The 20,462-nt window shown below is 39.9% G+C and overlaps 1 protein-coding gene across 5 annotated transcripts in view; it reads right to left on the bottom strand.

Moving 5' to 3' along the window:
* LRP1B (LDL receptor related protein 1B) overlaps positions 1 to 20,462 on the bottom strand; it is a 2,071,868-nt gene that overhangs the window by 631,101 nt on the left and 1,420,305 nt on the right. For all 5 annotated transcript variants that reach the window (XM_073647246.1, XM_073647248.1, XM_073647249.1 and 2 more), the window contains exon 33: positions 2,885 to 3,025. In XM_073647246.1, the coding sequence (XP_073503347.1) occupies positions 2,885 to 3,025 (141 nt within the window). The remainder of the gene's footprint in view (positions 1 to 2,884; positions 3,026 to 20,462) is intronic.

Below are 20,462 nucleotides of genomic sequence, written 5' to 3'. Positions count from 1 at the left end.
TATGAAACTTCATAATTTACTTGCTGCTAAAATTCTCTTCTGTTCCTGAATAAAGATGAGCGAACCAGAACTGTAAAGTTCGGGGTTTGTAGTGGACACCTAGTTTCCGGTGCTGAACTCCGAACACGGACTTCTCCTGGAAGTCCATATTATAGTTCGAGGAGAAGAGATTTTTTTCTGGCTCCAAAATTTGGATCCCCATTTATTTCTATGGGGTTTGGGTTCTGGTTAAATTACGAGTACTGTTCTGGTACCGAAACAAAATTTTGACTAAAGTTCGGTCGAATCCGACAAACCGGAACTTCTACGGGTCCGATCATCCCTATTCCTGAGCTGTCACATGTGGTAATGTCACCTCCAGCTCCTTACTTCCTAATGCAGTCCATTCAAAGCACAGAGGGCAGAGGCTTTGAGCTCTTCAGCCAGTTGCTCTGCAGTGAGTTCTGAATGGTGATGTCATGGAGGGTGGCCTATGATACTATGCAAGTTTACAGTGACTGGGGATGTTGACAGAGATGGAGTGGCACACAGACAATGCACGCACCACACAAAACAAGTTATCTTATCAACTTGTGACTCTAGCCAGAGGAAATGGCACTGAGACTTGTAAGTTACACTATAATAAATTAATACATTATATGACTTATTGCTCCCCTACAGTGAACTGAGCTTATTTGAAGCCAGTTTAATCCCCTATTACATTATTAACTGCAAGATAGTGTAAGGACCGCACATAGTAAATGAAGTGGGAGGACTGTTGGGACTGAGAAACAATGGTCAATGACTTATCCATCTTGAGACTGTATAGGAGTCACAAGATGGAGCTTTGTAGGTGGAATTAAAGAGCACTGAGGGAGCTGTGGGACAAATGCAGCTCTGCCTCTTGGGAAATGTCTAAAAAAACAGAGGAAAAGACAACAGGAAGTTCAGGATGTTAACCATAACAAACCAAAAGGATGGCTGCAGGAGGATGAAAGGGATCTCAAACACAAAAATAAAGGTAACAGGGGAATTTGAGGACTTAAAGAGCAAAGGCACCCAGATAATTTTTTTTGTGTGGAAAACTCTGTTAGGCCACGTTCAAACGTTCAGTATTTGGTCAGTATTTGACATCAATATTTGTAAGACAAAATCAGGAGTGGAACAATCAGAGGAGAATTATAATAGAAACACGTCACCACTTCTGCATTTTTCATCCATTCCTGGTTTTGGCTTACAAATGTTGATGTAAAATAATGACCAAATACTGAACGTGTGAACATGGCCTTAAGAAGACTTACAAGGCGGGCAATACTTCCTGACAAAAAGTATGCTAATTTGCACTTATCCAGGAATCATTCTCTGCAAGCAAACAATATCTCTATAGACCTCTCATTCAGCCAGCTAGGAATGCACAGAAAAGGGCCAAAATATTTATCTGTGGATGGGCGCCTCTCCCTTTTTATTTTATTAAAGTGTACACTTGTAAAGGGGTCAGACACTGAATTATCGGCTAGCTACCTTCATAGTTGGTACTAGGGACCCTTTTTATGTGAGATTTTCTACCTCTACACCTACTATAATTAGACCCTTCCTATCGGGTGATCGCTATAAATGACATCCTATTTTTCATCCATAATAAATGGAGAGTTAATGGAGAGAAGTGATTTACCATAAAGTAACAAAACAATAAAATGTATGAAAAAAAAAGGAATAGAGAAAGCTGCATGTGTAAGATAAACTAGATAAACTCAGAAATAAGCTTTTATCGCTTAAACTTCCAGACACGTCTGACCGAGGCGGCTATTGTAAGAATCCCAACCTCCTAGTTAGAAAATATATTACTCCTATGTAGGCAAAGAAGATTAAGCTGCATCACTGCTACTAAACCTGAAATAAAGGTGATCTATATATATAAACTCTGGATATATCTGGAACAGTTAAACCAATGTTTAAACTGGCATAGATTATGCAAACCGAGCAGGATATTTGATCTCGGATGCTCACGCACTGATAATGGTTTTAAGGATGTTAAAGACAAAAATTGACGCTCTGCCAAGTTGCTTTTTCAAAGCCGTCTCATTCATTGATCTGTTGTTCTTTCTTGTGGTGATTAAACCTGGAAACGGAATAATGTAGGATATTTATAGGCAATTATTCAAGAAGATTGTAGGAATGATGCGCGGCGCAGGGGGAATGTGGAAAGGGATGAGGAGTCCATGTCGATCATCCATAGTGCTGCTTACACTTCACCATGTGTGGGTCGGAGGATAGCATGTTTTATATTGTCTGGAGGGGCATACATTACTCCAGATCTGGCCACATGGAGGATGGACTTTTTTTTTAATCTTCCAAAAATATAAAAGTGACTTTCCAGAGTGGCCTATCACAAAGTAAACCTTGGAGGTAGGTGACTATATTGACATTTGTTTACACAATTTTTGCACATCTCATTATCTATCATAAGCTATAATTATAAATACATATGTATATATATATAAACGTTAAACATCCATTTATTAAGCCCTTTCAGAATGTGATTTGCGGTCGATTTCAGTTAAAGAGAACCTAGTCAAAAGTGTCCAGCTTTTGCTCATATTTTTCCCCCGCTGCTCCCTTCCAATGTTTATGTTCTTAAATAAGAGGGAGTGGCTCACATGATCCTCTTGGGCGTGTCTTTAGTCTGCATGAGATCCGCCCCTTTGGAAAAAAATGAGCACTAATTAAAAAGTCCCATATCTCTGAAACCATATGGATGATTAAGAAAAAAGAAATACTCATGGAAGCAGCGGGAATAAATAGTAGTAAAAACTGACCGATTATAACATAGTGTCAAGTCCTCTTTAAGTCACGGCAGCTGCAGAGGAAATGTAGGATGTTATGAATAATCGGAAAAGCATATTACCTTGCTGGAGATCCTTATCATAGAGCTTCATGTGAACAACTCCTGCAGTCTTGTTCCTTACAATTGTAATATTGCTGCCATCTTTCTTATTGCAAGTTCCGACTTGGCCAAGGTTTTGGTCCGCCCACCAGAGGTTGTTATCTGCAATATATTTAAACAATGTGGATTAACTTTTTTTTTATTTTTTTAACTTTTCAGTAAATAAAAAGTTAAAAAGATCAGAAAATGAAATAGTATTTGCCTATATAAGCTATATATGCAGCTTCAACTAATTCTGGTCCTCTTCCTCTCTGAAGAGACAATTTGCATATTTCCCAGAGGAGCATTGCGGCTTTAAAAGTCTCCTCACCGTGACATGCTTAACATGTCGCTCTCCGCAAGGAGAAATGTTACCCCTTAGATACAGGACATTAAGACTAACACAAAGGAAAGACTCCTCTACTTTCCTCTGGTTGAAGACACCTATTTTTTGTCAAGAAATCTATTGAAGAAACTATGGATGGACCGAAAATATGGCTCTGTGAATGTTACTATGTGTCATTCTTTATCAAGGTATTTTGGATTTTAGCTTCTGCAGGAACACTTTTAATGCATCATATCAATCATTTTCACTCGCAGAACAGTTACCACCACCACTTCCTGCTCAGATTTTCCTGCCTTAAATATTTAATGGAAATGACTGATGTTTATTTGAATACCACTAATGATGTGCAATAAATAAAGTTAAAATGAATATTCAGTCTCTCAGTGGTGATCATTAGCATAGTTAATTGCCCAGTCGTCAAGAGAAGGGTTGATTTTGCACAAATACAACTGAGATGAATTTAGCACTAAATAAGAGTTATAGAACCTTCTAAAACTGTGAAATACCAGAAAAATTATATATTATATGCCTACCCAATACAAATTCTCCTGAAGAACCCTAAAAAAACTACTCTTCAAAAGACATTATTTCAAAATACCACCTCTCGAGGAGACCACACTTGACCAACTGTCCAGAAATAAGCATCAAGAAAACAACCTCTCTGGTTGACTACCCTAAAAAACAACTCTTCAGAAGGTTAGTCTCTAAAAGACCATCTCTCCAGAAGACTACCCACGAAAAGATCATCTCTCCAAACAATATCCTCTGAAAGACCACTTCCCTGGAAGACCACTCTCCAAAAGACCAACTCTCTAGAAGACTGCTCCCACGGAAGACAACCACCCTGAAAGATTACCATTAAAAACAGCTCTTCAGAAGGCTACAATCCAAAAGACCACCTCTCCAAAGACTACTTTCCAAAAGACCAATTCTCTGAATGAGTACTCTAAAAAAAAAAACAATTCTTCAAAAGGTTACCTTCCAAAATTCCATCTTTCCAGAAGACTACCTTCCAGAAGATCACCTCTCCAAAGACCACCCTCCAAAAGACCACTTCTCTGGAAGACAACCCTCCAAAATACCAACTATCCAAAAGCCTTAACCTTGAACACCACCTCTATGGAAGATTGCCCTAAAAAAAACCTTCCAGAATGCCACACTCTATAAGATCATCCTTCCATAAGACTATCCTCGAAGTTCCTCTCTCCAAAACAATACCTTCTGGAACATCAACACTCCTGAAGACCATCCTCCAGCGGACAACTTCATTCAACACAGCTCGTTGCCTTGATTGATGTCCGACCTGGCACAGCTTTATATTTTCAATGAGACATCAATTAAGGGAAAGTGAAAACTGTGACTAGTGTCCACTACAGAAATGCCTAGCAGGGGACAAATTGTCTGTCTTGTCTGTCTGTCTCTATCTATCTATCTATCTATCTATCTATCTATCTATCTATCTATCTATCCATCTATCCATCTATTATCTATCTATCTACCTACCTACCTACAATATCTATATACATGCAAAAGTTTACAAAATCTCATGTCAAATTAAATTTTGTTGATTCTCAATATGATTTAAAATTTACCCAACATCTGCAAGTAGCAAACATAAGTATGACACATTTTGCAGACTCTCACGTATCTCTATTGTTTATTTCATACATTTATCATAGTGTAACACATTTCAAAGGCTGTGCAGTCCTACTCCTTCAATATCTTTTGGTTCGTAGATATTTAGCTTTTTTTTTTTTTGCAAGGATATTTTAGCAAATATCACATACTGTCATACAAAGTAAATTATATCACAACCCACAGAAGAAAAGTCTATTAGTAAACAAAGTTTTGGATATTATACCACGAGAAAAAAGTGCATTTCAAAGACTATATCTGGTTTCGTCCCATGAAATCGATTTCCTGACATTTCTAGAAAATATTTCTGCGTTGTCCCTGTATTTCCCTTACAGTAAGTATATTCTCTGGTTTCATTAGTTTGCAGGAAAGCTTTGCCGGTTGACACAGACAAATGTAAAATGCTACCTTTGGAGACAACGAGTAAAGAAAGAAATGGCAGGTTAAATGAGATCACACTGACCAAGATGGATAAGAGATGGGATATTGATCTCATAATAGACCAATTATTCAGAAAGTTGGGCAAAATATCTATGGAAGCAAATGGCGATGGAATGAATAGGGCATCAGGATGTAAACCATAGGGAATCTAAGCAAAGGGAAATAAAATAATGTAACCATTGTAATACATCCGAGATACAATAGAATCTGAAAAGTGTATTTTCACTGGGTCTTGATTGAATCCTGTGTTCAAGCATTGAGTAGGACGAAAATTAAATTGAGCAACGTGAGATTAATTTTCACTTGATGGGATGACAAAAGGAATTAGCTGCAAATAAATAAAATTATATTTTCTGAGATCTACAGAAATTTCCATAGTAACAATACAATGGACGGAGAATACTACGGATGAGGATGTGGGCTTCTTGTTATCATATACCTAATGCATCTTAATTAATATGTTAGTGCATGTGGCTTATTAAAAACATAAAGTGATCAAAAATTAAAAGGGGTTGTCAGGTCTAAAATGAAAAGTCTGCAGTTAATCTGTGAGCCTGCAGACTTTTGAATCCCCCATCACCTTGCATGCACTGTGCACTGTGGAAATTTGATGGTTTCTGACCCGGGAAAGGTGGTGGATCTTTGCAATATGCATACTCCTGGGCAAAAGCCATCTAGTGGATGAAGCGTGGCTGTCTAGTTGGTGTGACCTTCCAGTGGGCGCGGCTGTCTTGTGGGCATGGCCTCGCTCAATTCACATGTATGGAGAGGGGCCGTGAACACTAGACGGGTTCAGCCCAGGAGTATGTATATCGCATATATCTCCGATGTTCCCGGCTCAGAATCCGGTGAAATACCGCGGAGCACAGTGAGTGTGCTGGAGGGGGGGATTCAAAAGTCTGCAGACACATAGAGTGACTGCAGACTTTTCCTTTTAGGCTGGACAACCCCTATAAATGCACGCCAGCATTTCCTTGCTTAATCTGCCTTTATATCCAATTTTGTGGTTAAATCTGAGAAATATATAAGTATTCAGTGTATATTTCAGCAGCTGATCCATGTCCATGACATTCATAATCAAGCAAAAAATAACTGCTTAAAGCAAACTTTTTAAATACTTTCCCCCAAGTTTGTAAATTATTCCATTTGCATAGGATAGGGGATAACTTACTTATAGCTGGGGGTCTGACCTCTAGGTTCTCCACTGTTCCCAAGAACAGAGCCTTGTCTGAATAGATCAGCCGTCAAGCATTTGCATTGTCCATGGGACTCCTAAGATATTCATTTACTGCACTCGGCTATCTATGGCCAATGAATGGAGCAGAGATGTGCATGCTTGATCCCAGCTTGGTACACAGGACTAACGGAGTTCCCAGTGAGCAGATCCCAAGCAATCAGTATTATGTAGAAAGAGAATATCCTGCAAACTTACAAACCCTTTAAGGCTAAAAATATTCTGTTCATTATTGCCTTTGCTTGGTTTTTTTTTTTTAATTTTTTTTAAGTTAAACGGTTGTACCAAAGTGTGACGATTTTGTTAAAGAAACTCAAATGCAAATAACATTTTGTTTCAAAGTTTGCAAAAAATAATGTATATATTTAGCCAACTTTATTTCATTAATGCAAATCCTGAAATAATAACAGATATACGTACATGAAATAAAAACTTCTGTAATAAGCCGGCACCGGTGTGCATTGGAAAGCATCTCTGTTTGAAAATCTAGACATATAGCACCTGGCTATGAACAGAGGGACAAATTATTGGCTGCTCTGTTCTAAATCACATCATGTGACCTAAGCTTGTCTGAATGGCGTCCAGCCGCCTCGAATATAAATGAGGGAAGACTATGGAGAGTTTACCTTGCCCTCTCAGTTATCCTGTAATAAGAACTGCATTTAAAGCACGGGAGAACCTAAAAGTTACACTTAGTGGCCAAAAATATCTTAATTATCAAATCCACGCGTTTCAGCCACACCCAATGTAGACAGGTTCATAAAATCAAGCACCCAGCAATGTAATTTTTAGTTACAATATACTTGTGTATTTATGTATTTTTGTCTATTCTTAGACACTTGTTTTACACGAGACAGATCTCGGAAACTTTATCTTGCCCAAGTTATCTCCGGCGTGTATGGCCTGGCACTGTGCGGTTAGATGTAGTTGTAGTGGGAGACTGCGGCGGGGTGCTACATATAGTTGCACTGGTAACCTCATGAACACAAGGGCAGTACCAGGGAAATCCTTACATAGCAGACTGTGAAGGTGACCCTTGGAAGAGTGGAAGAGGATGCAGCTGTTTTTCTTTTCTTTTGGTCACCTTTCTGCCTTTTCGAGACTCAAATCATTTTTTTTGTCATAGACTTAGTTGCATGATGGAATGTTTTCAACAGGATGAGATATATTTTTTTATTGACATAATTTAAATTTACTGAATAATGTACTGGAAAACAGAAGAAAAATTTTATGGAGGGGAATTAAAGGGGAAAAAAAAGCAATTCTGACATTGTTTTTTGGATTTTATTTTCACAACGTTCACTTTCGCAGCAAAAATTTACAGTTAAAATTTGATCATGTTGATATAAAATTTATGTTTTTTTTATGTTTTACTGTTTAAAACAATAAACACCACAAAAAAAAATTTCAGTCTATTGGCTTATTTAAGGTTTTTTTTTGGCGGGGTTAATCATAGTTTTATTTTTATATCATTTTAGGGTACACACAACTTTTTTTTATCCTCTTTGCTTGCAATTTTGTATGGGCTTTGAGGTGAGAGAAAAAGCAGAATTTTTGCATTTAGATTTTTTTTACAATGCACATCAAGCTGGATTAATGATAACTGTGTATAGCATACAGTATATGTACATTTTTCAATATTTTATATTTAATGGGAAAGGAGGGTACAAAAAGAATGCTAACATGCCCATACACTGCAATACAGAAATATTGAGAAAGAAGAAGGGCAACCAAAAAAGTCCTGTTAAACTACAAAAATAAATAAATAATGCATGTATAAATAGATAGATAGATAGATAGATAGATAGATAGATAGATAGATGAAAAATGAAAACCTTCGGCTCAAAAAGTAGAAAAATTCCAGTAGGTATGCTATACGTTTTTTAATAAAGCTGACCAAAGATATATAAGATAAAAAAACATATCCAATGTTTCAGTCTATTGGCCTTTTTCAAGGTTATCTGTACATATATTTTAAGTATGATTATGTATGTGTGAATATATGCGGTATACATAAATAAATATACAAAAATTGCAGCAAAGCCAGGTAGGGCTGGGTTAAATCCTAGCACTGCAGGTCTTGATTAGATGTACCTGACTAGCTTTAACTAGAACCAGGGCCTGTGTTCACTAGGTGTGTCAGTCTGCTGAATGAGTCGAGTGTGTTGAAGCTGGTGAGTGACCAGCCAAAATGTGAGCTGTATCTGAGAGAGACATGCCAGAGTCTATCGCTGAATGGAGACTGCATGGGTCAGCAAGGAAAGCTGAGCAGTGTGTTTGTGAGAGCTGCAGAGAACTGTGTGGAAGCTGCAGCGTATTCAGTGTGAATTGTGCACAGAGTTGAACAATTCTGATTAGTGCTGGAAGCTGCTGGAGCTCAGGCTGAAGGGGATATCGAGACTGGTGGGATCAGGCATCTTCTGTGTATAAAGTTCACTCTGGGAGAAGCCATGTCTGAGACATACAGCAAGTGTTGCTAAGGGGTTAAATATAAGCACATTTTGTGATTAAGGGTCGAGTGGGTGGCTTTAATCTCTGGTTACACACTTCCCTGCCAATCACAGATTAGGACCGCCCACTGAACTCCTAGGTTCAGAATGAGCAGATATACAACTGAATAAATTAGTTGTTGTGTTTATTTATTCTAAGAATCCTATATATCAATCATGTCAGCTCTTCCTGCCCTATAACATGCTGCCCTCATATTGAGCTGCATGTCATTCCCATTAAAAGTTTCTTTCAGAACTGTATGCGGGATATATTGGGCTAAAGTAACAGACTGGCATTTCCAGCCCACGTATGGTTGGTGACAGGTGGGCAGATGTAACCTCTTGCTATTATTTTGCTTTATATCATTAGCGCTCATGAGTGAGATGATGAAAACAGGTTTACGGTTAATCCTGAGGGCTATTAGATGATGTAAACTACATGCAGACTAGAAGTAAATACACAGATATGATTCATGAAATCTGTTTTCTGTTTTCATCTAAATTGAGGTAATTATTTTTCTTGAGTTAAGACGCTTTTTATCTTCTTTCAATTAGGAAAGGGCAAATGTACCGTAGTAATTAAGAGCAAATATACAACTGATTACATAAAAAGAAGCAATTAGCCGGCACACACTCTTCACTTTGTATTTCTTACTTTCTGATCATCGCAGCTGTTGTGCCTGGTTTATGCGCACGGGGTTATACGTTCCGTAGTGGAACAAAACCAATGACACTCGGTTTATGGCAGAGAGTCATTTCCCTGCAGCAAGGTCCTTGTGATCTTAAATGAGCATTGCAGATTGTAGGAATGCACAAAGGAGGAGGACAATGTTGTCAACTAACCGTTCTATATGAGGTATAAAGCGTGTGCTGGATAACGATAGTACGGCATGGAGGGGGACTCAGTTGGTGAGTGGACTGTTAGGGTGGATGATCCTACATATGAGCAACCTTCCACTGTATGTTAGAACGCTTTCAACATAAAGTTACAATAATGTGGGAAATGGAGATAAATCTAAGATGAAGTTGACATTGTAGTTAAGCCTACATGTAAGAGCAAAGGTAACACAGTACGATAAATTAATGATAGGTAGGCTAAGCTTTCATTCAAAGAATTTTATGGAAAGAACTTAGAATAATTTATCATGCTTGGAATTTATGTAATCCATTTTACTTGCAGTCGCTGTCATGGGTTTATCAGGTGTAATAGACAGTTGCTCTGGATCTGGCTGTAGAAGGTTACTGCGCTTGGCATTGCAGACACCTTCTTAATCCTTCTTCCCTTAGGACCCAGCGGCTACCTCCTTCCTGCTGTTAATTGACACACCCCTGCATGGGAGTTAAAAACTCTCAGTTTGCTGCAGGAGATTGCCATTGATACTTCTATGTACCTTTGGGCAGGCTTGGAGCACTAGCTGTTGGCTGGCTTCTTCTCTTGTGCCCTTGGAGGATTGTTGGCGTTTCTTTTCTGGTGTCTGCTCAAGATAAGTTCATCCTCTTTGTTTGTCTACCTTGTTGTCTTTAGTTTGTAGTGGGGCCTGACTAGTGCTCAACCCTCCCCCTCCCTATCTAGGGCCAAGCTCTAGGGATATACAGGGATTAGTTTTCCTGCTTGACGATTGGTGTGGTACCAATAGAGGGATGGTAGGGTAGGCTGGGAGTTATTAGATATGCCTAGGGGTCTCCACTCCCCCTTTCCTTAGTGTTTGAGCTTCCTTACACTCTCCTCTTCATGTTGCACTTAGCCTTTCCCATATCTTGCGTGACAGTTGCAATGCCATTATTTGCATAAAAGTTTTCAGTGTTGCACGATGTTTGACTAATTGATTTGGTGAATCTTTACAAGTGTCAATTCTCTTGTTTCTTCAGGTTTTCACTTTTTTATGACTTTTTTAAGAAGTTACATTATTTATAATTCTGGCTTAAATGTATTTGCCTAATTAACCATGCTCACTTTGTCACTTTACTTTTTGACAAGGGGTGAGAACCGCCTGAAGCAGGAAAAATTAGCAAGAAAGACGTGCAACAAAATTTCAGATTTTTTGATGACAAAACTGATCCAAAATCCTTGATAAATTCCCTCTTTGTTTTAGTGGCTCTTTTTTTTTACTTTTTTTGCTGTGCTCAGATGGTTTCTGGAAGCGTTATTTTAGCTATATCACAAATTCACATTGAGGTCATTTTTGACACATGGTAAGGTTTTAATATTAGAGATTAGGACCGTCCCGGTTGGGTGCACCTTGTCCGCTGGTGGGATGGATTTTACACTTTTTTTGATCAAAAACAGTGTTTACTAACTCCCCTATCTTAGGTTTTGTCTGTTTGATGGCCAGTGTGAACATCATCCTACATGTTGCATGCGTTCTAGCTTATACTCCATTTCATTTTATTCGGTTTTGCTTTAGATTCTTACTTACTTACAGCAGGGTATATGTCCATTTTATTTCTATCTAACACTGGATGAGACATCGCAAATATTACACGTGCTGAAAACCGGTGGAGCACTGAGGTGGATTTTGCTGCCACTTATTTCGCAGCAACAAATCGGCTGCAAATCCACATGTATTGGATATGGATTTGCTGGGGATTTGCAATGTGAAGAGTGAAATATGGAAAAAAGTCTACCGCTAATCTGCATCAAAATCCACATACAATATAATAAGGCATGTAATGGATCTCACAGACTCATGGAATCTCATGGAAAATCTAAGTGTAAATTTGAGGCACTTTGACAAACTGTATGAGCCTCTTGTATAATGCGATATGGATGCATAACAAAGTCATATTGATGCAGCCTTAGGCTAAGTGCCAACAAAGCAGAAATGCTCCGGATTTTTTCTGCATCTCCCTGGCAGGAAAAACGTATGCGGATTTTGCATGCGTTTTTCCTGCCAGGTAGAAGCGTTTGTCAAGCGTTTTTGCATGCATTTCCGCATGTGGGTTGTAAAGCGCTTTTCCAAGCGATTTTAGCATCACTTGGAAAAGTGCTTGACAACTTGGTCACACTATATAAATCCATGCAACCAGCATGGATTTATATAGTGTGACCAAGTTAATAGTTAAAAAAAGAATAAAAATGGTAAATAAAAGAAAACATTATACTCACCTTCCGATGGCCCCCGGTCTCCTTCTCCAGTGCGTCCGGTGTCTTGGGTGGCTCGTGGTGGTGTAAAAGGACCTTCCATGACGTCATTTAGTCATGTGACAGGTCACGCGACCGACGACGTCGGCGGTCGCGTGACATGTCACATGACTAAATGACGTAATGGAAGATCCTTTTACACCACCACGAGCCGCCGAAGACACCGGACGCACCGTACAGAAGATCCGGGGCCATCGGAAGGTGAGTATAATTTTTTTTTTATTTTAATTCTTTTTTAACTACAGGTACTATGGTACCCGGGTCTGGAGGAGAGTCTCCTCTTCTCCAGACCCGGGTACCATCTACGCATTAAATCGCTTAATATCCGCATGTGTACATGTACTCATGCAGATAATATGCAATTCAATGAAAGTCAATGCGGCAATTACACCGCGTTTCCGCAGAATTAATGGACATGCTGCGGATTTTACCGCAAAGATAATCCGCAGTGGAAATTTCCGCAGCATGTGCACAGCACATGCAGATTGCCATTGGGGACCATGGGAGACCTTCTACCAAGCGTTTTTTAAGCGTTTCCGCGGCGGAATTGCCGCTGCAGAAATGCTTAAAAAACGCATAGTGGGCACTCAGTCTTAAAGGGGTTGTCCACTGAAAATAATTTATTATCATGTATTTACAGGATAGGTGATAGGTGATAATTTATATCTGTTGGGCCCACACCGAATACCAGAATGTTGTACTTGTACCCCTGTTAGAAAGGAGCAATAGTGAGAATGATTGACCGCCACTCCATTCATTCTCCAAGCCTTTCTAGTCCCCAACCTTTCTGACCTTAAGAGCCACATTCAGCTCTGAGAGAGTCGCGAGCCACATCTAGCTCCCACCTCCCTCACAGTAGTAGCAACCAAGGCCCTCATTACGGGTATAATAATAACCAAAGCTTTCCACAGAAATCACCTCAAAGCAGTAAACCAAGATCCAGGGGTTCCACAATACCCCCATTCAGTATTCTTCCATCAAGCATTCCCAACACACTGTCTCATCCAGCTTCAAGCACCTCCTCTGACAGGTAGTATCACCCTGTCTCCATCCTACCATACTTAAATTATATATAAACCTAAGACCAGTCTATGTGCATCCAGATCTGCTCTGTGCAGGGCTACACACCATTTTGAGATGTGCTCTTCATACCTATTTGCTAGACAGCTGCAAGCCACAATTCATGGGACAGCGAGACATATATGGCTCCTGAGCTTTAGGTTGGGGATTCATGCTCTTCACTTAGCTTTTACCAGTGGTCTAAAAGCGAATAAACGGAGCAGCGTTCTATCATGTGCATGGCTACTACTTTCTAATAGGGATAAAAGTGCCTATTCTGGTGATTTTTGAGTTGCCACTGTCGTACTCCCACCGATCTGTAAGTTTTCACCTATCCTTTGCATATGTCTTCAATTTGGTAAATGGGTTCTCCATTGAAAGGTAGTTAAGGGTTTTCTGTCACGGGTGTGTCAGGTGTGACAGACAGTCATTCTGGATCCAGCTGTAGAAGGTCATTGCGCTTGGCTCTGCAGGCACCTTCTTGATCTTTCCATCTCTGCAGTGTAGTGATATCCTTCTCTCTCTATGACCCAGCAGTTACCTTCACCTTCTGCTACTAATTGACACACCCTTGCTGGATATTTAAATACCCTCAATCTCTCCAGGGAGACGCCTATGATAGCTGTATTTTCATCTGTCCAGGCATGAAGTCTTTGTAGTTGGCTAGTGTCTTCTTGGAGTTCCCTTGGAGGATAGTTGGCGTGATCTCTCTGGTGTCTTCTCAAGCTAAGTGTATTCCATTGTCTGTTTACCTGTTTGCCTTTAGTTGCAATGGGGCTGACTAGAGTTCTTCCCGTCCCCTCTCTACCTAGGGCCTATCGCTAGGGGCAGTCAGGGATTAGGTTTCCTGCTATTTAGGGACACAGGATGTTGTCAAATCTACCTAGGGGTCTCCACTCCCCATTTCTCTAGTGTTTGTGCTTCCTCCCCCTCTACCCGTTGTTGTGCACTTAGTCTTTCCCTCACCGTGCGTGACATTGTCTCATGAACACAACCCATGTTAGGTCATATGCTTATCATAGAGGATCCCTCATTCAGGAACCCACTCCATGAATCAGCATACAGAATCACTCTGTTCGAACAGCCCCAATTCTGGGAGAATTGATCCATTTATAATGTAAATAGCCCGGCCATGAACCTTTATCCATCCAACATAATCTGCCGTGTCTCAGTGGTGCCGAGACCCAATAAACCAGGGGATGATAAAACAAGCCCTTTATCATTTTATTCTTAATCACTGCAGGGAAATTAGTTTAAAATCATGGTAATTCAAAAATTCACAAAAAGTTGCAAACTGTTTCCATTTTGTTTTTAAGTCTTAACTTCTTGGAAGTCAGTAATTAATTTTCTTATTATTTAATATAATAACAACTTGTTTTTCAATGAAGAATTTAATAAGTACTTTGAAAAACAAAAGTAAAAATCATTACAACTCATTAAAATAATTTTCAGTTTGACATGTTGGGTAATTAAAGTTTTGATCTAAAGCAGAGCATACGATGTAAGAAAGTGAAAAAAATCACGCCGCCTGCTCCAATTAAGGGAGGACAAACAAAACATTTGGAATATCAAACACAGTCATTATTGTGTCTCAAATGCTGAAAATATTATTATGTCTTTATTTTTTAGGAATGTTTTTGACTGTTGAAAAAAAAAATACATATTCATGGATGCAAGAAATGCTGGGAAATTAGCATTGTTTTGGGACATGGGAAGATTGTCTCGGCTGTGGCGTACATTTCACTTTCGAGATCTCGGAAAGCCGTCGTAATGTGCCATCTGATGTGCAATTAGTTTTCATTAATGGAGGTTTGAGCACTTACAGAAGTCAACTGTGAGCCGTACTTAGTGCTGGGCATGCTGCCTAGATATATTTCATATATTACCGTTAACATAATGAATAGTGTAATACTAATTAGGAGACTGATGGGTTAGAAAATTTAGGTGCACATGTGTGAAGCTTTCCCGGCTAATGTCAGATGTAAACTTCTGTTGTTTAAAGTTCACAATTTACCTGATGCAAGTAAAAATGGGAAGTTAGTTTTTCTGACTGAGTCTTTTTTTTTCGCATCTGAGTCTTTGTCCTTGACGCATTAAAAGAAAAATTACAACTTAAATTTTCTTTCTATTTAACAGAGGCAAAATGACAACTTGAGATAATTTTTTATGAAAAAGGTGCTTAAAGGGGTTGTCTAATCTTTTATCATCAGGTCAGGAGCGAACAGATCCACTGCCTCTTGGCTTGTGCTCCTGATGATTGACAGATCTGACCAGAAGCATGGTTGAGCCGCTGGTTTGAACTGTGCACTATTCAATGCTGCAAGCAAAGGCAGCTTAACCTTTCCAGAATCAGAGGAGCGCAAGATCCATTGATCCGGTCATCTTTAGAATCGCGATTGCCAGCAGTAAAGCATAGAGTTTTCAAGACTTAAACTCCTTGTCTAGGAAACTGGTCACCTGTGATCACCTCCAACAAACTGCAAAGTGGCTGGTAACATAGGCAAGGAACAATAAACAATAAAATTAAAATTGTTACTTATTTGTACAAGCACTTTGCAATTTTATCCATTAACGGAGATGGGACAACCCCCTTAAAGGAATTATATCTCTATTACAAGCTTTATCAAGATTTATCTAGGGGATAGAAGAAAGAAACTTTGCTCGACACCCAAAAATAAGACATCTGCCTTTGATATATGACCCATCTCATTTCTTCTTAAAGGGGTTGTCCAATAAAGATAAGTGATCAGGTGATACCTTATCACTGGGACCCGCACTAATCAGCAGAATGGGTACTTTTATCCCCATTAGAATGAAGAGGCAGTGCACAATTATTTCTTTCAGGGCTGCCAAGTGCCGCGCTCGACTTTTTCAGACAACTCTATAGAAAGTGTCCCTGCTCCTCCTCCCTTCACAATGTCCTTTGTCCACGCTCATAAGATGCCTCAATACAACAATAGTGTAAAAGTTTGCTTATTGCTACTAATGTGCATGTGTTGTTTCTTGAAATAACAGGAAGATAGGGTCTAAAAAATCCCCAGTGGCTGATATGAGAATTGCAAGGTGTCTATTTTTTCATTTTTAATACAGATTGCAGAAAACAGCATTGTCAAATTATATATATATGTATATATATATATATATATATATATATATATATATATACAGTACAGACCAAAAGTTTGGACACACCTTCTCATTTAAAGATTTTTCTGTATTTTAATGACTTTGGAAATTGTACATTCACACTGAAGGCATCAAGACTATGAATTAACACATGTGGAATTATATACTTAACAAAAAAGTGTGAAACAACTGAAAATATGTCTCATATTCTGGGTTCTTCACAGTAGCCACCTTTTGCTTTGATGACTGCTTTGCACACTCTTGGCATTCTCTTGATGAGCTTCAAGAGGTAGTCACCGGAAATGGTTTTCACTTCACAGATGTGCCCTGTCAGGTTTAATAAGTGGGATTTCTTGCCTTATAAATGGGGTTGGGACCATCAGTTGTGTTATGCAGAAGCCAGGTGGATACACAGCTGATAGTCCTATTGAATAGACTGTTAGAATTTGCATTATGGCAAGAAAAAAGCAGCTAAGTAAAGAAAAACGAGTGGCCATCATTACTTTAAGAAATGTAGGTCAGTCAGTACGAAAAAATTGGGAAAACTTTGAAAGTGTCCCCAAGTGCAGTTGCAAAAACCATCAAGCACTACAAAGAAACTGGCTCACATGAGGACTGCCCCAGGAGAGGAAGACCAAGAGTCACCTCTGCTTCTGAGGCTAAGTTTATCCGAGTCACCAGCCTCAGAAATCGCAGGTTAGCAGCAGCTCAGATTAGAGACCAGGTCAATGCCACACAGAGTTCAAGCAGCAGACACAACTCTTCAACAACTGTTAAGAGGAGACTTTGTGCAGCAGGCCTTCATGGTAAAATAGCTGCAGGGAAACCACTGCTAAGGACAGGCAACAAGCAGAAGAGACTTGTTTGGGCTAAAGAACACAAGGAATGGACATTAGACCAGTGGAAATCTGTGCTTTGGTCTGATGAGTCCAAATTTGAGATCTTTGGTTCCAAACACCGTGTCTTTGTGCGACGCAGAAAAGGTGAACGGATGGACTGTACATGCCTGGTTCCCACCGTGAAGCATGGAGGAAGAGGTGTGATGGTGTGGGGGTGCTTTGCTGGTGACACTGTTGGGGATTTATTCAAAATTGAAGGCATAATTAACCAGCATGGCTACCACAGCATCTTGCAGCAGCATGCTATTCCATCCGGTTTGTGTTTAGTTGGACCATCATTTATTTTTCAACAGGACAATGACCCCAAACACACCTCCAGGCTGTGTAAGGGCTATTTGACCAAGAAGGAGAGTGATGGGGTGCTACGCCAGATGACCTGGCCTCCACAGTCACCAGACCTGAACCTAATCGAGATGGTTTGGGGTGAGCTGGACCGCAGAGTGAAGGCAAAAGGGCCAACAAGTGCTAAGCATCTCTGGGAACTCCTTCAAGATAGTTGGAAGACCATTTCTGGTGACTACCTTTTGAAGCTCATCAAGAGAATGCCAAGAGTGTGCAAAGCAGTCATCAAAGCGAAAGGTGGCTACTTTGAAAAACCTAGAATATAAGACATATTTTCAGTTGTTTCACACTTTTTTGTTAAGTATATAATTCCACATGTGTTAATTCATAGTTTTGATGCCTTCAGTGTGAATGTACAATTTTCATAGTCATGAAAATACAGAAAAATCTTTAAATGAGAAGGTGTGTCCAAACTTTTGGTCTGTACTGTATATATACACCGCTCAAAAAATAAAGGGAACACATAAACAGCAGAATATAACTCCAAGTAAATCAAACTTACGTGAAATCAATCTGTCCACTTAGGAAGCAACACTGATTAACAATCAATTTCACATGCTATTATGCACATGGAATAGACAATAGATGGAAATTATTGGCAATTATCAAGACCCACTCAATAAAGGAGTGTTTCTGCAGGTGGGACCACAGACCACATCTCAGTACCAATGCTTTCTGGCTGATGTTTTGACACTTTTGAATGTTGGTCTTGCTTTCACACTCGTGGTAGCATGAGACGGACTCTACAACCCACAGAAGTTGCTGAGGTAGTGCAGCTCATCCAGGATGGCACATCAATGCGAGCTGTGGCAAGAAGGTTTATTGTGTCTGTCAGCGTAGTGTCCAGAGGCTGAATGCACTACCAGGAGACAGGCCACTACTCCAGGAGACGTGGAGGGGGCCATAGGAGGGCAACAACCCAGCAGCAGGACCGCTATCTCCGCCTTTGTACAAGGAGGAACAGGAGGAGCACTGCCAGAGCCCTGCAAAATGACCTCCTGCTGGCCACAAATATGTATGTGCCTGCACAAATGGTTAGAAACAGACTCAATGAAGGTGGTATGAGGGCCTGACGTCCACAGATGGGGGTTGTGTTCACAGCCCAACACCATGCAGGATGATTGGCATTTGCCACAGAACACCAGGATTGGCAAAGTCGCCATTGGCACCCCGTGCTCTTCACAGATGACAGCAGGTTCACACTGAGCACATGTGACAGACGTGACAGAGTCTGGAGACGCCGTGGAGAGCGATCTGCTGCCTGCAACATCCTTCGCATGACCGGTTTGGCAGTGGGTCAGTAATGGTGTGGGGTGATATTTCTTTGGAAGGCCACACAGCCCTTCATGTGCTCTCCAGAGGCACCCTGACTGCGATTAGGTACCAAGATGAGATCCTCAGACCCCTTGTGAGACCATATGCTGGTGCGGTTGGCCCTGGGTTCCTCCTAATGCAGGACAATGCCAGACCTCATGTGGCTGGAGTGTGTCAGCAGTTCCTGCAAGATGAAGGCATTGAAGCTATGGACTGGCCCGCCCCTTCTCCAGACCTGAATCCGATTGAGCACATCTGGAACATCATGTCTCGCTCCATCCACCAACGTCACGTTGCACCACAGACTGTCTAGGAGTTGGCGGATGCTTTAGTCCAGGTCTGGGAGGAGATCCCACAGGAGACCATCCGCAACCTCATCAGGAGCATGCCCAGGCTTTGTAGGGAGGTCATACAGGCACGTGGAGGCCACACACAATACTGAGCCTCATCAGGAGCATGCCCAGGCATTGTAGGGAGGTCATACAGGCATGTGGAGGCCACACACAATACTCAGCCTCATCAGGAGCATGCCCAGGAGTTGTAGGGAGGTCATACAGGCACATGGGGGCCACACACAATACTGAGCCTCATTTTGACTTGTTTTAAGGACATTACATCAAAGTTGGATCAGCCTGTAGTGTATCTTTCCACTTTAATTTTGGGGATGACTCCAAATCCAGGCCACCATTGGTTAATAAATTTGAGTTCCATTGATGATTTTTGTGTGATTTTGTTGTCAGCACATTCAACTTTGTACAATACAAAGTTTTCAATGAGAATACTTCATTCATTCTGATCTAGGATGTGTTATTTGAGTGTTCCCTTTATTTTTTTGAGCAGTGTATATATAAAATACAAAAACCTGACTTAAATAATATGTTAATTTCTGAAGATAGGTTTCATTTAAATACTGAAGCTAGAATTATCGTAAAGAGGTGATAAAGTTTTGATAAGAAACGTCAAACTGAAGGCAATGTTTCCTGCTCGTGTTTCTGAATGCTGCATTCCAGTCTCCTGATACTTCTTCTCCCAATCCCCTCTAGGCTCTGCCTACAGCTCCTACCAGAAATGCTGTTCATCCATATTAATTTTGAAAACAGCAGGAAAAGTCTTTTTTTGAAGGAACAAACATATAAAATCTCCCCTGAGACTGACAGTACATCTTAATACACAAATGCATCTATCACTTTGGACCTTCTATCTAAGATTAAAAGTTTTTCTTCTCTGTTTTGTGAAATGTTGCTTTAAGATGTGCACTTGTAGGATTGTAGGTAATTAATAAGATTATAAAAACAATAATAAAATGACTATATAAAATACCTTTTTACTATTCTGCAGCATTTTCCATATATATATACAGTACAGACCAAAAGTTTGGACACACCTTCTCATTTAAAGATTTTTCTGTATTTTCATGACTATGAAAATTGTACATTCACACTGAAGGCATCAAAACTATGAATTAACACATGTGGAATTATATACTTAACAAAAATGTGTGAAGCAACTGAAAATATGTCTTATATTCTAGGT

This window comes from Phyllobates terribilis, unplaced genomic scaffold (genome assembly GCF_046119375.1).
Source record: "Phyllobates terribilis strain yellow unplaced genomic scaffold, ASM4611937v1 Scaffold_9__5_contigs__length_417890890, whole genome shotgun sequence".
NCBI lineage: Eukaryota > Metazoa > Chordata > Amphibia > Anura > Dendrobatidae > Phyllobates > Phyllobates terribilis.
This window is presented reverse-complemented; position numbering and strand designations above follow the sequence as displayed.